We start from the raw sequence: 16,409 nt of genomic DNA, 5'->3' as shown, positions 1-16,409 counted from the left end.
CATATTTTAACTATGGCATTTCTACTATGTAATTAATTCCAAATAACAATAATGACAATTAAATACGTGTTTATTGAGGTATTTATACAGATTTATTCGATTTTGAAAGATAAGAGTACCAGTAGAATACGTTGATAGTTACAAATAACAAGGGAAACAAAATTCTTGAAACACGATCTATTTTTGATACGGAATTAAATCTTGGAGAATTTTTCTTTCTTTCAAAGATAGAGTTATTTTGTATAGTTGCTTTTTTGCATGCGATGCTACTTCTTCGTTTAGAAGTTGTTGCTTCTTGAACTGTTCCAGATTTATTGCAGGAAAATGATATTTTCTGAGATGATGATTTTGTGGAGGATTTTGAAGTTGGGGATACGATGACATCTGAAAGCTGAATGATTTCTTCAAAACGGGGGTTTGGCTTGGAACATTTGTCGACGTTTTTTGCAACAGAGCTAGATACCTAAAAAATATTCACTTTCAAATATAATGGTTCGCAACATCTACATTAATATTAATTTATTTTTTTCTATTTACATGAACACCATTGAATGCCGATATGCAAATGATGCAGATATTGTTTTAACCACTAACCATAGATGGTATTTTTGAAAATATGGATTTTGCAAATGCAATAAAAGTAAATTACGAGCTCTTTTTTGAATACAAAGGTAAATACAATTTTTTGAAAATATGAGAATATTGGAAGGTCGTTTTTAGTACTCCAGAATCTATTTAAATACTATTTATCAAACTCACCTTTGGCTGTAATTGTGACCAGTCTTCTTCGTCACTGCTTGAATCAGAGTTGAAACTGAAATAACATTCTCCAGAACCATATTTTGTAAAGTAATGAACAACTGCAAACTAATTATAGGATTATTTATGGAGCGGACTCATAATTAATAATTTCTCTAAATGTATTATTTATTATGCCAGTAGACTCAAATTCAACTTATCAAAAAAGTTATACTATGTTTCTCCCAATTTAACCAAGCCTTTTAACCGGCTACAAATTGTATGAGTATCAAGATCACTTTTTTATACCATCATTGTTCATGCTACTCTTTGTTAAAACTTTTGTAATTGTGTTATTTTCAAGTGTTTCATCCTCTGTTCTTATTTTCTACCATTATCTTGTATCTACCTTAAAGCTGTCTATTTCGCAAATATGTTCGAACTATGTAATTATTCTTCACAGTTTTGAGAAAAAGGTTGTTGAAATATTATATTATTACTATCGAATAACCTTTCGCAGCACAGGTACTAACTAAATTTCACTATTCTCTATGTCTATCCTGCCAGTATCTTATCCATTTTAATTTCAATATTTGAGTCTTCTTAATCCACCACCATTACTTTCATGTTCTCCGTATTCATGTTAATGCTCCACACTTCTAGAATTTTGTATTTTTATTGCTAAATTATTGTTTCAGCTTTTTAATGCTTCTCGCGAATAATAGTGAATCATTGGTAAAAACACAGTCAAAGAGTTTTAATATATGCGTTATTTCTTTCATCCCTAAACTGACAATATTCATTTCATGTGAGAACTATGGTTGAATGAAGTTAACATACTCCAGGATACAGAAGAATGAAAATGGGACCAATAGTTTCAGTCATTTTAATGAAAGTCTTTGTTTTGGTATTGTCTAGTTAACGTTCACCCCTTAATGTTGAATAAATTTTACGAGAAAATTTGCAATATACTATATCCTTTAATATATTATTATACTCACCTGGATGATAGTTGCAAATATGAATGAAAAAGAAAGGAATACAAAAAAATCTAACGCAGTAGGATATGGAACTTTTGGTAAATTAGTCCTAGCTTCCAATCCCAAAAAAGTCATTGTCAGTACAGTGGTAATGCCTACAACATAACGACGTGCTACTCAAAATTATATAGATATAAAAAATATTAGAAAAGAATCGCTTTTTGATTAATGTAGAAAATTGAAAATGAATCAATTAACTTAGTTGCGTTGTTTAGAGACCATGACAGATAATTAGCATAGGCAGTACAAAAAAGGTTTTACAAACCTGAAATTTATTTGAATTATGACAATTCAGCATTTATATTACTGTTTTTCAACAAGCACAACAACATCAAATCTTTACATTCTAGAACTTTAACCAGTTCAGAAGTAGATAATAAAATAATTTATCCCTTGACTCCGATTTCCGGAGTCAAGTGATAAATTCATAATTCAATCACGTTTGGGTCTCTTTCATGTCTGTCTGTTTATTTAGTTCAAAATTTAACATTGTAATTTGAAGCACTTCTGATGGTCGGATTGAGTTGAGATTCTATCACTAAGTAATTTAATATTAAAATTTAAAAAAAATGAAGAAATTTCCTCCATTCTTACCAACCTCAATTTTTAACATAAATAAGGAAGAAATAAAAAGGATTATGTGAATTTTTAAGAAAGTGGGGAGTGAAATTAATGTGTAGCTGGTGATTTTTAAGAAGATGAGGCAGTGAATAAAATAAATAAGAAAATAATTTTAAAAACCACATTTTCATGATGTATGAGAAAAATAAATTCAGAAAATAAAAATGACGTCTTAAAATAGAAAAAAAAATAATTACAGAAACCTTCAATACTTTGTACAGCCACAATCCGATCCCAAATATGAAATTTTAAATGATAGCTGCAACTATGTCAAAAGCGTGCGGCCACTCAAAATGTCTACTTTATATAACTTTTGACACCGGAACTTTCATCAGTTTCGAAAAACTTGAATCAACGCTTGGTAGCCCACTTTTTGGTATAGTTGCAGCTGTCATATAAAATTTCATATTTGCAATCGAATTTTGGTACAACTACAAAGCATTGAGGATTTCTGTAAATTCTTCTTCTTTTTAGATGTCATACAAACTTAGTTTTCAGAAATTTTTCTTTTTAATTTATTATCATTCAAGGTTTAGTAGGTAACCTCAATACGCATACAAATTTGTAGAAAACAAAAACTTACCAAGTGAAACTCGGTCTGCAGTGGCTTCTCTATTCAACCAAAATGAAACCCATGATAAAACAACAAGTAGAACACAAGGTCCGTACACTTGAATCAAAAAGTTACCCATGTGGCGTTGAAGATGGAAACTAACTAGTAGCATAGAATACTCTAGAACAAAAGTGGGCACTCCGCTAAGTATATAGGTGTATGAGTGATCGAATGGGTACTCACCAAAGATTCTTTGATGATTATTTTTATTAATAAAATTAAAAAAGAGTTTTATTGTTCCCAAATATGACGATTCAAGTTCATTAACTGTTTTCAAAAAGTCAGTTGCTACCTTTATATTATGTAACTAGGTAGTTGGTTTGTTTTTTTTACGTTTTTCGAAAATAAAAGAGTGCCAATATGGAATAAGAAGAAGAAGAATAAGTGAATAGGATATTATGGAACTTTTCACTTCTAATTTTTCTGTGAGATATGATGATTTAAATCAAATAAGATATCTGGACATGGAATACCCTCTTTTATAAATTCTACCGCCATCCCGCCCGACTTTCGGGGATTGAATAAATTGTGAATAAAAGCTCTAAAGTTGCTCAATATATTTGTATAAAAGGGCTAGGAACTATTCAATGTTACATGAAATCAGATCGATGAGACTCCTTAGACAAAACGGGTATCAACATCTATTACTTTTATCGGAAATTTACATTTATCTCGCATCTCCATTTACATTCTTCAAACCTATGGCTCGGTTTAACACCCTGTTGTTTAGCTGCTTTTCAGAATAGGCTAGTCAAAGTTTTTCAAGAGTGGTAGATGTATGCAAGGGGAAAAGTTATCATGTACTTTTGATTCAATTGTCTTGGAAATATTGATGAAATCAAATGAAAATATGAAACATTTTTGCACTACTAGATTTTCTCGGTAACCTATTATTTATCGTTTTTTCTCCATCCTTAGGTAAGAGATATATATATAAGAGATTTCGGCACATAATTTGATGTCAATATGAAAATTTTGAATTTCCAATTTTAGTAATATCTAGTAATTTTCATTTATTAATATGCGCATAAATTTAATAGAAAATGATTGTAAATAATGTCAAACAAGCTGTTAGTATAACCAGATGTTCAAATCAATCAAATTCGATTTTACACAGATCACAGCAGCACATCTTCTTGGCATACCTTCAACCAAGTTGTCTGATAAATTTTGATTTATATGATTTGTGCCCAAAGTTGTGGAAGATTTCTAAGCTCCTGTATGTTTTTTGATCGCAGATTGTGGTCGTCAATGACTTTTAGCACTGAACCTAAGTATGCTCTTTGAGTTCAGATCAGGGAACCGCATTATCATCAATAAAAATGAACTCGGATCCTAAGACGGTATGATTTATAACAGTACGAGTATGTTAGTCTTCCTTAACTAGGCTCAATCTTTGAAGATCACAGATCACAAAAAAAAACGAATAAAAAAATTCTTATACAGCAAGATCAAAATAAAACTCCATTTTTTCTCTAATGATAGCAAATTGCAATAAATAGTATCAACTAGATCAATTTAGTTCTGATTAGATTTAGAACTATCCCTAACTTTTGTGGTGTATATTTTTATTTTAATTAACTCTCCATCGCCGTCATTCAAAGTGTTAAGAAATACATAAAATAAAATAATTTTAGAATTTGTATGCATGTTTAATCTGTGTAATGAATGAAAATTTGAGCTTTGTAATATACGAACCTGACTTAGCATTACTGTTGAAAATATTAATAGTGTTGTTTCCTGCGGGTGTAGCTATAAGATCAAATTGTGATAATTTCATATCATCAGCAATAGCCACTTGTCTAGCATTATTCCATTTATATATCAAATCATTGTTTGTATAACCAACTGAAATTATCATTAACAGATGAAAACAAGAAATTAATTGATTAGATTTCAACTTACAGGAACCAAATCGTAAGGGACACTTTTGAACGTCCATTGGAAAATCTTCCAAATTCATTGGACAACCGGCTTTAATGGTTAACCTACAGTTCAATAATAAATAAAAAATATAAATTATAATTATAAAACTACAAATAATTTCATTTAACTATATTGTTAAACAGATAAAAAACATGAAATGACGTAATAATGTGTTCTCTCATGTACCAAATAAACAAAGTATCCTGTCCAGCTGTTTTATAAGAATTTAGTCACTAAGGCACAACTGAGGTTATAGTTCCTAGATTCTGGTTAATCCAATCAGAGGAAAGTAAAAACCATGGACACTTATAGTTTAAGTTAATCAGTTTTATAATTAGCTCCTACACCATCAATATCTTCTAAAGAAAAATAGCAGTCAATTGTGCGAAAGGTATGTCTTATCGGGATCTTGGTTCTCTTAACAATTTCCATATCTTTCCTTTCAACTCATTAAAATATGTTTTATGTTGAAACGAACTTTTTGTAGACTTTTCTAAATACATACGTTGATTGTAAATGTAGTAGAAATGAACACCTACCTATTTTCAATTGGTTCTTCTCACAAATTTAATGTTTAATCCAGTTACTGATACAAGTTATGTTATATGAGTAAAGAAATTAATAAATGAAAAGTTTCGTGAGAATTCATAGTATATTAATGTTAATTTCACGTATTCTTGACGTGGAAGCACAGTACAGGTCCCGTTACAATTCATCGATTTCTATGAGATTCGTCGAGATGATTAACTCATTAATTTCTGTGCGACATGTCTACATAACTTTTGATACTGTAAATAGTTTATCACTTCAAGAACTAGATATGCTGTGAGCCATTTTTACATTACTGTTTCATGCGTTTTCTATTGGACATATTGGAATTCCAGAAAGTACTCTAATTAATATAATAACTTACGTCGTATCCAGAATATTTTTGGCAACAAAAAGCAACGACGGATCCGTCCCATATATTATAATGATATAGTTAAAAAATTACAAATTACACCAAAACATTTTTAAGGCTTAATTTCTCGATAATATATTTTTAGTATTATCATTATATTTTTAAATATTTTAACTATTCAGCAACGTATCCCATTCTGTTTATATATGTCATATTTTTGCTCATCCTTCATTTAGAGAAAAACATTCACCTTTCACAGTATTCTGCAGTACGTCAATGTTAGAACACACGTACGAGATTTTGCCCTATTCACAGGACCTGCCCTAGGACCTTTGCCAAATTCCATGAAATTATATATATTGTAGAAGTACGAATGAGAATATCCGTTTGACAAGCAAAAAAATAATAAACAGCATGAAAAGAAATTAATTGCAGTCGTTCAAAAAAATTATGAATAAATAATTACCACTATGATTGTCAAAATTCGATAATCGTATATAGTTGCAACTTATTTTATTCTATTAAGACCCCGTTCTATAATTTTTCTTTTCAGCCTTTCGTGGATGTAGATTAATCAAACATTCATATGACATGAAGAAGAAACTTTTAAAATTCCAAGCAACACATAATTGATTTAAATTCACACAGTATCAAGTCGCACAAATGTAAATTTAAGCGGAATAATTCTCATAATCTTTAGCGGTGCAGGTAACAGCGCCTTCGCTTGTGTAAATCGCAGCGAGTCTATTTTTATCACAATTTAGGAAATAGGAGAATTACTAGCACATCTTTGGCAAAATACGGAGGTAAATTTTGTTTTCTACTGTGAGGTAACAAGATTTTAGAAGGAAAGTACAAAGGTATGTTTTTAAAAGTTTTTAAAAGCCTAAAGTAAAATCACTACAGTCAAAAAACATTAGATACAAAAATAGAGTAATATATCACCAAATTTAGAATTTTGCAAACAAACCGTATTTTTAATCCCGCTACAATTTACAGTACTCACACAACATACCTTGAAGGCGCCCTCTGCATTTTTGTTAAATTTAAACAGATATGCATTGTTTTTTTTGTAAACTTATAGCATATTCCACAAAATGTGTATAGCTCTATTTTCAAAATAATTATATAAAAATTAGAAAAAGTTGTGAAGGAGAAAAATATCTTACCTAGAAGAATATAACACGCTTCCATCATGATGGAGTCTAACGAACTTATTTGGTGTTGAAATAGTATGCAAATATGATTGTTTCCCATTGTAAAAGTAAGTATCAGGTTTCCATATTTTGGCTAACATTGAAATACTTAAAGCGAGAGTATAGTTATTAGTACTTAGAAATGATAATCGCTTGTCTGTCCATGACTGACGAAAATAGCAGTCCATAGAATATGTCTGAAGAACAAAATATAGGTTTTCTCAAATGCCGGAAATACAGCGATAAATACTGGATAAAATCTTACTGAAAGTCGTGAGCAAGCTGTAGTAACACGGTAAATATAGCTTCAATACAAAGAGTACAGAATCTCTCACAAACCAACTAATTTCAATTAGCAAAATATAAGTCTCATACCAGTTACAAAGCTTAATAATGCTCATAACATTCTACTACATTGGGCCTATATAATATGTCCTATGTCCAATGAAATGAAAATCCAATTACCAGTCCTGCATTCTGCATTTTCCAATATGAGTTCGTTCTAGCATACATTAACAAAATCGTCTTGTATCACTTGTAACATATTTGCAATAACTAAATTCATTTTTATTTTATTTTGGTTGAAAAGAAATTCCCAAATGGAATTCAACGTAATTACGACTATCAGATTGTTATTTGAATCCTTGTTTTGTTGGTCTAGTAGTTTAATTTCGAGTTTTAATTTTTAAAATAATTAATGTTATAAGGTAGGTATAGGGAATATGCCTACGTTAAGAGCATCCCTCCATAAAACACAGAAAAATACCGACTTTTTGTTTCTGCTTGATATAAGAAATACTCCTATTGGTTTATATAATAATATTCTTGGTAAAAAAAGTAAAATATCTATGATGGCTCTTTTCAGCTTCTGTATTTTGTTGCTTTTCCATTATTTGGTTTCATTAATTCTTTTCTTTTGTTGCTCCTTATGAGGCGTTTTCAACATCTAAAACTTATCATTTACTCCTTTTTCTACCTTTTCTTTGTTACTTTCTTCATGTGATTTCTCATTCTCATCTCATTGTTTTCTAAAATCTTCCTTATTCTGTTTTCCAACTTTGCCACTTGTTCTAGGATTTCTTGTAGAACTTCAGGTTCAGATGACGTGTCACTAAGATATGTTATCGCTTGCACTACCACTACGCTAAGTAATATAATTAAGTCCACATTTTCTTAGGTTTTCGTTTTTGTTGTTTTGGTAGCTTTGGAGGTATATTTTCTTTGTTGGTAGTTCCTTCGCTGACATGATTCTGAGGGCCCTGGTTGTAGGAAAATATCTTTAAAGTTATCAATTATTCTCGTGCTATTATTTTCAAAAAACCTGTTTTTTGTAGCTGTTCATCTCCGGAAATTTTTTTTCAATTAGTTATTCTGTTAAAATACTTTGGGCAAAAGCGAGACTGGAAATCGTTTCGAGATTAAATGGATATATCCCCGTAGCAGAAAAACCAATATTATTTGGTGTTACGGCGAAAATATCTCACCAAATCTCTGTTTGGTTATGCTTCTTTCTTTGTGACGTGTCCAGTATAAAATCACTAACTTATCTCAGTAACATGCAAAAGCTTCCAAAACAATTTTGTCCATAGGCTGGTAGTTCGTGGGTCGTGTTACTCTGGAGGCAAAACAGTGTAATATCATATGTGCCAGCTGTCTCTACAATAAATGTATCTAAGTTGCATGAAGTACCATCGAAAATTAGGAGACATTTTCCATTTTCATACTTTCTTAGATCTTGTAACCATTTATTAAAGGTTTCAACCGTCATGCTTCCTTTTTGTGTCATGAGTGTAAGGGTTGCCGGTGGTAGATGGTCTCATCACTTTGGATTTTGAGTAAAACACACTTTAAGAAGCTGTACATACTTACCGTTTCGAAAACAGCTCACTACAAAGTATGGTGCCGTGGCAAAAGTAAGCTTTTTATGTATTCGCATAAAAAATAAGCCTAGACCATCTCCCATGGTTCCCATTCTCAAAGTAAATTCAGATCAAGATCAAACTGCCATAAATGATGTTCGCTAATACTTGCTAGTCTGTAGCGCAAGTAGAAATTACTAAGATCCAAAACTACTTGAAATTCTCCTTTATATTCAAGAGTTACCAGAATAGACATATATGCATCGTTACCAATTATATTCAAAATAAACAGCATTGATATTTAAGTGCAAGTGTGATCACTGATTCAAACGAAACTTACCATATCAATTTCTGATATTGGTCCCATACTTCTAACCATTATATCTACTTCAACAACTGTAGGTGGACCTTGAAATGGGCCAATTTTATATTGAATGTTTTAAATAATACTTGTTATTTACCTCCAAAATCTGGACGGACACTATTGTCATATCCTCTCAATAACTTATCTAGTAACAACGAAATATTTTGATGATTATTCTTTTGTGGTGCAATTTTTGCCTTACTCAATGAAACTAGACTACTTGTTTGTATTTCTGAGGTAAAAACTGTGAGAATAATTAGTCCGAATACCATACCTGAAATTTTGAATTTTATTATTGTAACATTGAATGGATTTTCTCGCCCGATGCTCTGAATACTTGGTTAAGTATACCGAGAATACTTTTAACTAACAAGGCACGTTTCCAATATCTTTGTGCATATTACTAGTTTTAGAAAATAACCTGGTAAACTAACCCTGCACAATATTTTAAACTATAATATATACTCATTTTTTGTACTCTCAAAGCAAAACATTTGACGGAAAATGAAATTCCTTAGGGAAATATTGTTACAGGAATGATGTTTCTAGAGGTTGTCGGCAACCTTTTGACATTATTCATTCTATGTTTACATCTATTTCTATAATTATGTTGGACACATTCTTAAGACAGTTTTCAAAGTTACATCTTTCTTTTCACGTCATAAAACATAAGAAAAATACAAGTCTGTCTCTGCAATCACTAATTTGTTTGAAATTGCTTTCCATCAAGCCATTTTTTCAATTTTGGGACCAGAAGGTAATCGGAAAGACCCAGATCAGGTGAATATGGAGGATAGGGCATTAAATAATAACGCAGCTTGGCTAATTTTTCTGCAATAGTAGGGGACGACTGGGCGGTGCATTTTCGTTACAGAACAAAGCTCTTTCTTTGAATAAATGCGGTCGTTTTTTCATCAGCAGCAAAATGTTTCAGAAAATCAATATAATATTGGTCGATTAGGATTCTTGTCTTTGTAGATAATCAATAAAGATTAGACCTTTACAATACCAAAAAATTGTGCGCATGACGTTAATGACCCAAACAACGGGTTTTGTTTTCTTCAGAGCACATTCCTTGGATAAAATCCATTGTTTCGACTGTTTACTGAATTACGTTTAAAGATATACAAACATTTGTTTGAATTTTTAAGCTTTCATGAACCCATCTTGGGATAATATTTATGTAATTTTTAGTCGATAAGGTTCTCCACGTTAAAAATAGACAACACTCCAAATTCTGTTATCTCCATATTTACTCCAAAACGAAAACAGTTTTCTTTATATGAGTCTTAAAACGAATCTATCTGTATAATTTGTATGAAACTTTTGACAGAAACATGGCGAAAACGAATAATACCATCACGGTAGCAAACGTGTTGCCAACCTCTCAAATACACTGAAAACTAGAAAAGTTTTCTAACCGCTGGAAATAGGTGTTTTCTCAAATTTTAGATATTATTTAGTATTTGCGAGCTCAATACAGAGACGGTGCCGAAAAGAAAAATAACGAGTACGGTCACAGTGACACCATCAAAACATGTACCAATTTCATTTTAGACAGAAGTTCAGATAAATTCAATGAATTTATGTACTGAGTCGATATATTTTGTTTTTGCGGTAGTTAAATGCGTTTTACATATCTTCATTAATCAACATTTATGATTTAAAAATGTTGCCTAAATTGCGAAATTGCGAACAATTGGAATCTTGCACTCTCATATCTGATTTGTAAAATATAATATATCGTTTGAATCACATGAAATGACGATGTTTTCCAACAGTACAAAAAAATCCATTCGAATTTCCATTAAACGACATCAAAGAGGAAGTCATTGCCAAACAATTTCCCTTTTAGAACACCAAATTGTCTATCGCTTATATTAGTCTATTTACTTCTTGGTTCATCCATTTTAATGGCTTACTGTTAGTTCTTTGAAACGCAATTCTCATTAGTGAGGCATTGAGTAAACAGCATACTCATGCCTTTGTATACTTAAAAAATTAGAATGTTTTTTATTTTTATTGCAAATGCAGTTTTATCCCAAATTTTTATAAAAAAATAGTCATTACAAAAACTTCGGATACCACAGAAAGTATGTTTTAAAATTTTCAATCGTGTAGCAGAAAAAAATTTGAAAAATTGTGATAGCAATAATAATCACATGAATCAGGTTTTGGTAAAGTTTATAAAAGCAAAATAGTTATCAAATTTCTTATCAATATCTAATCATTTATGTAAACTAAACTCATAACCATGTCATCATTAATAAATATTAAATTCTGAAATTCACTTAAATAAGTATCGACAAAAACTGATTTTGAAGTTCTTAAGCTCAATACTGTGATTGAATAATATTTAAAAAAAATTTATATCAAGTACCCCTTCTTAATAAGATACTATTGTAAAAATTTGCCTTGATAATGGTTATTTGACCTGAATTGACTGGTTTGCTAAACTTATATACATGATCATCCATAAGAGATAGATACACCAGAAACATGAAGAAATCAAAAATTGTTTTGGATAATCATGAGTTGTAGTTACGAAAGGTGGCTTTCCAGCAAATTATACGTATTCTTATCTGGCATGCTGAGTTTCATTTAGATAATTTAGTAGATTGTCACAATTAGTCTCACGGGATAATAGAAACACTAAAACTACTATGTGAATAATCAAATATGTAGTTATTGCGATGCAGTAATAGAAACTAGAGCAACATTCCACGAAAAATTTATCTAGAGCCACTGTTTCAATAATAAAGCGATACTGTTCCAAATTAAATAGCGGTAAAAACCAAAAAATTAGGCTTATAATCTAAAATGCGTCGCACTGTATATTTTATCGAATACAAGTTATTAAATATAATTTGAGTTAAAGATAAAAGTTCTGCATACGTAAAGAAAACAACAAAAGTTTAATATGGTACTAGAAAAAACCAAAATTATGTGATAAAGATTTTCTCAAATAATGACCAAATTTTACGTAGAATGAAAACTATTGCCGTGGTTATAATTTGAAATAATAAATTATGAACTTACCCCCTTTTAACAAAATACAATTTAACTTTTACGCTTCAGTATCGAAATTACAGCTACTAACTAGACCACGTCGAATCTTTATTTAGATACGATACACTTCAAATGCAAATCACACGAAAAGTGCTGAAAACTAAAACTCCGAATTTAATTCCGAAGAGGTTGAGTCGCGCGCAAATTTAATGTAGCACTATCGTTTCTTTGCTAATGGATTAGATAAGATTAATTATTTAACAGTATAAGAAATTACCAACTATTATCAAAATTGTTTCACTAATTTCAGTAAATAATCGATAAGAATAATATGTTCCGGTAGACAACTAAATTATATATAGAGTAATCCGCCGTAGGCTCTTTTGCATGGATTTAGGTTATTTCAAACTAAAACGACATGATTTGGACACCACTTATCTATTCAGAGAATAAGTTTGTAGAAAAAATATTTATTTGAAGTACCTTCAAAAAATACATTTGAAAGTTTCCAGACTTTTTACGTTAGCGAATATCATAGAAGGATAACATCGAATTTATTGTTATTATCCAATAGGATGCCCAGGACACACCAATATGAATATTTTCCCTAGTATTACTAAGAATCTAAGAAAAGTTTTGACGATCTGACCTTTATTTCCAAAGTTATAGTGGTTCCAGTGGTACAATTATACGGTCGCACGAACATCGAGGATGCGCCATGCTCACACAAAAGATATAATTATACAAAGAACTAGAGTTTTAGAAATCGTTTTAGATATCAATAGGAGATGCAGAATGGGACTGAGACAAATTATATCAAAGGACAAAGGAATTTTTAGGATATGTTACTTGGATTTTCTACGTAATTACAGCACTATACTAAAATTAATTATTGCCTCAAATAATGAATTGAAAATCTATTTCATGGAAAAATGTAATTTGAATTATATCCAAGATTGATTTTTGAAGCTAAACTTCAGCTTTGGGTACAACTATATATCTAATATAGCTTCTTAAATATTGCGTCAAACAGTGGTGTTGTCGAGCCGGAATGCATCGGAACGTAGTTCCGGTACTTCCTTTTTGGACAGGAACGCGTTCCGGAACTAAAGATGATTTCTGATAACGAGAATTGGCTGACGTATTGAAAAAAAAATTAAAAAGAATTGCTGATTTTTTGACGAATTTTTATATGTATTATTATAAACAAGGGTTTGAACCGAACCCGAACCGGAACAAAAACCGGAACGAACCGGCTTGTTTTTCCGAATCGTGAACCGGAGTCCGGGACGTTTTTTTTCTGCTGAACCGAACCGGAACTCGAACCGAACCGAAACAAATACGTGAAGCGGTTTTTGAACTGGTTCAACGGGATTGAAACTTTATTTATAATAAAAATTAGAAAAAAAAAATATAAAATTTTAAAAAAACAATGTTTTCATACATAAATTTTAATGCAAGCGGCCCACGGACTGTACGTTACTCATCCCTGGTATACTTTATTGCCATACCCAAATGGGCCTTCGGCTAATGCTAAGAATTTTTATTATACATTTGTTGTGAACTAGAATTTCCAGATGTTGGTTTCCAGTATTGGAAGATTGTTTCAATCTTTATTAGTTAATTACTTAGTGTAATAATTTGAGTATTTAAAACAATTTTTTTAATCAGTGTCAAACCATCTTTGCGACAGCACATTTGTAGAAAGTGGAAGTTTTAGTTAGTGAATAAGTGCCACACAAAACTATTGTATGCATTAAAACCTTTATTACATACAATGTTATAATAATATTAATAAGTACTACTGTTAGCAAAATATTCTATGCACGCTATCTAAGTCAAAGTGTAGATTAAAAGTGTTAGTGTTAGTGTATATTTCTAAGAACCTCTCGCTACAAGATCAGGTGTGCGCTACATATATGTATGTAGTAGTTGCATTTTTCTATAATCTTTAATCTAATAAACTTAAAGTGTCAGTATATTCCATTTTCATTATTAATAAGAAAAATCGTTTTTTTCCTATTAAATAATAGTATTTATTTTATTAGTAATTTCAACATGAGTGAAAAAAGAAAAAACAGTAGCATCACCGATTTTTTTAAAAAGAAACTAAAAACTAGCAGCGAAGATGAGTCAATGACCCAGGAAAATGCAACATTGAGCCAAGTATCCAACATCAACTTCAACGCTGATCAACTGGAATCTGTTGAACTTGCAGCCATAGCATCAACGTGAATGTCAACAAGTACTTATAATGATAACAATTCTGACGAAGTCTCGTGACCTAATATTTGGAGTGCGGAAATGTGGTTAGAAAAGAAAAGACAGTTTCCTTAATTACTTTCCGAATCCGGAAAATTAGGTTGCTTTTTGTAACAAAATACAGCTTTTAGGGGTATCTAGAGCACGTAGTGTAAATATTTCAAAGGAATGGAGTTCCATATCCGTTTCTTACTACGGTAAAGATAAAAAATCGCAGTTAACGTCATTAAGAAAAAAATTTTTGAACATGCAAGAACAACAGCGCACATTAATTCAGAAAAAATTTTAAACAGCGAAGAGCATGTCTATTAAAAGCATGTCTTTAGTATTTAGAACTGCTTATTATTTAGCCAAACACGACCGACCATATTCGGATTATTATAATTTATTGCAATTGCAAGAAGTAAATGGAACAAGTTTGGCACCTGGTTTACGGTCCAGATATACCTGCACAAATATAATTAATTACATATAATATGAAATTAAGAATTTGTTCAGAAATTATTAAAGCAAATGGAAAGATTTCGATTCTCAATGTTGAATCTATAACATCGAGTAAAAAATCTACTCTAATTATATTTTGATAATTCGAAATAAATAAAACCAGCGAACCACGATTCCTTTTTTTGATTTAATAGAATTGTCCGATCAAATAGCATCCACCATTACAGAATACCTTTTAAATAATTTGGAAAAATATGGCTTCGACGAGAATTATTTGAAACAAAATTTGACGGAGCAAGTGTAATGTTAGGAAAAAGGTCAGGAGTGGCTACAAAATTATTGAATAAATTTCCAAAAATAATCACGTGGCACTGTTTAAATTATCGTCTGGAGCTCTCTGTTAACGATGCTGTAGCGAAAGTAAATGGTATTAACCATTTTCACATATTTTCACAAATTTGGGAGAAGAAATTTAAAAAATAGGACGTGTTTTAGGAATAAGGTCGATAGCTAGTTCATTCAAAACTGTTAATGCAATTTGGCAAAATTTAAAATCTCTTGCTGAACATTTTCATCAAGCCGCAACTGATGAAATTCGTTCAAAAACTGATCAGAGTGTACACATTGGTCTAAAAAAATATATCATGTCTAAACAGTTTATAATTAACTTGGCATTAATGTATGACGTTTTGTATGAACTTTCCATCTTGTCTGACGCGTTACAGAACAGAACTGTAACGATAGTATATGCGGACAAACTAATCCGTCGAACTATTCGCTATTTGGAATCACTAAAAGACGTTAAAAGAGGAAACAAACTCATAGAAGCATCAGAGGCTGTTCAACTGATGAAATTAGGTACATTAACTTTAACAGATAACAGAAAATTACTATTATCAACAGAAATCAATTCCTTGTAAGTCTCAGTAATAATATGACTAGAAGACTACATACAGAAAATGATTTGATAAGTGAATTTCGAGTACTAGATCCAACGGAGTGGCCAGCAAATATTGAAATTGGCTATGGAGAAAATGAAATCCAGTCATTATGCACCAGATTCAATTTAACATCACCGATGCAATGTATCAATGTGTTGAGAGATTATATTGATATTGGAGGCAAAGTTATTGCTGAAGATGTAGAAATCATAATTCGATACATAAATATTGTATCTTGCAGTTCGGCAGAGTGTGAGCGCGGATTCAGTAATATGAATATTATTTTAAATGAACAAAGAAATAGAATATTAATTGAAAATCTAGCAAATCTTTTATTTATAAAAATGAATGACCCACCACAACAATTATTTAAACCAGGTGATTATGGACTTGGTTAAGGTCTCATCGTTCAGCGGATAACAACAAAACAAGGAAAATTCAAACACAAGATCCTGAACATAATCCTATTTGGAATATTTTATAAAAACCATTGGT

At 30.9% G+C, this 16,409-nt stretch overlaps 1 protein-coding gene across 2 annotated transcripts; it reads right to left on the bottom strand.

The window, feature by feature from the left end:
• Positions 1-52: 52 nt before the first annotated feature.
• LOC130897771 (gamma-aminobutyric acid receptor alpha-like) lies at positions 53-12,419 on the bottom strand. 2 transcript variants are annotated; one of them, XM_057806677.1, is made up of 10 exons: positions 12,298-12,419; positions 9,356-9,532; positions 9,235-9,302; positions 7,009-7,232; positions 4,918-5,000; positions 4,711-4,860; positions 2,983-3,132; positions 1,740-1,873; positions 760-867; positions 53-463 (listed from the first exon to the last, which is right to left on the bottom strand). In XM_057806677.1, the coding sequence occupies exons 2-10, from the start codon at positions 9,528-9,530 to the stop codon at positions 83-85; spliced, it is 1,473 nt and encodes a 490-aa protein (XP_057662660.1). In that variant the 5' UTR covers positions 9,531-9,532; positions 12,298-12,419; the 3' UTR covers positions 53-82. The 2 variants fall into 2 exon arrangements, with proteins under 2 accessions (XP_057662660.1, XP_057662653.1); XM_057806670.1 differs by having other exon boundaries at positions 4,711-5,000; positions 12,298-12,384.
• Positions 12,420-16,409: the final 3,990 nt, after the last annotated feature.

The sequence above is a fragment of the Diorhabda carinulata genome, chromosome 1, assembly GCF_026250575.1.
Source record: "Diorhabda carinulata isolate Delta chromosome 1, icDioCari1.1, whole genome shotgun sequence".
Taxonomy (NCBI): Eukaryota; Metazoa; Arthropoda; class Insecta; order Coleoptera; family Chrysomelidae; genus Diorhabda; species Diorhabda carinulata.
This window is presented reverse-complemented; position numbering and strand designations above follow the sequence as displayed.

Excerpts from the sequence above, each read along its gene's own strand:
- LOC130897771 (XM_057806670.1), bottom strand. The coding sequence starts at position 9,530 with ATGGTATTCGGACTAATTATTCTCACAGTTTTTACCTCAGAAATACAA. Across the intron at positions 9,303-9,355 it reads TGTCCGTCCAGATTTTGGAG|GTCCACCTACAGTTGTTGAA; the intron begins GTAAATAACAAG and ends GCCCATTTCAAG. Across the intron at positions 5,001-7,008 it reads AGCGTGTTATATTCTTCTAG|GTTAACCATTAAAGCCGGTT; the intron begins GTAAGATATTTT and ends ATTGAACTGTAG.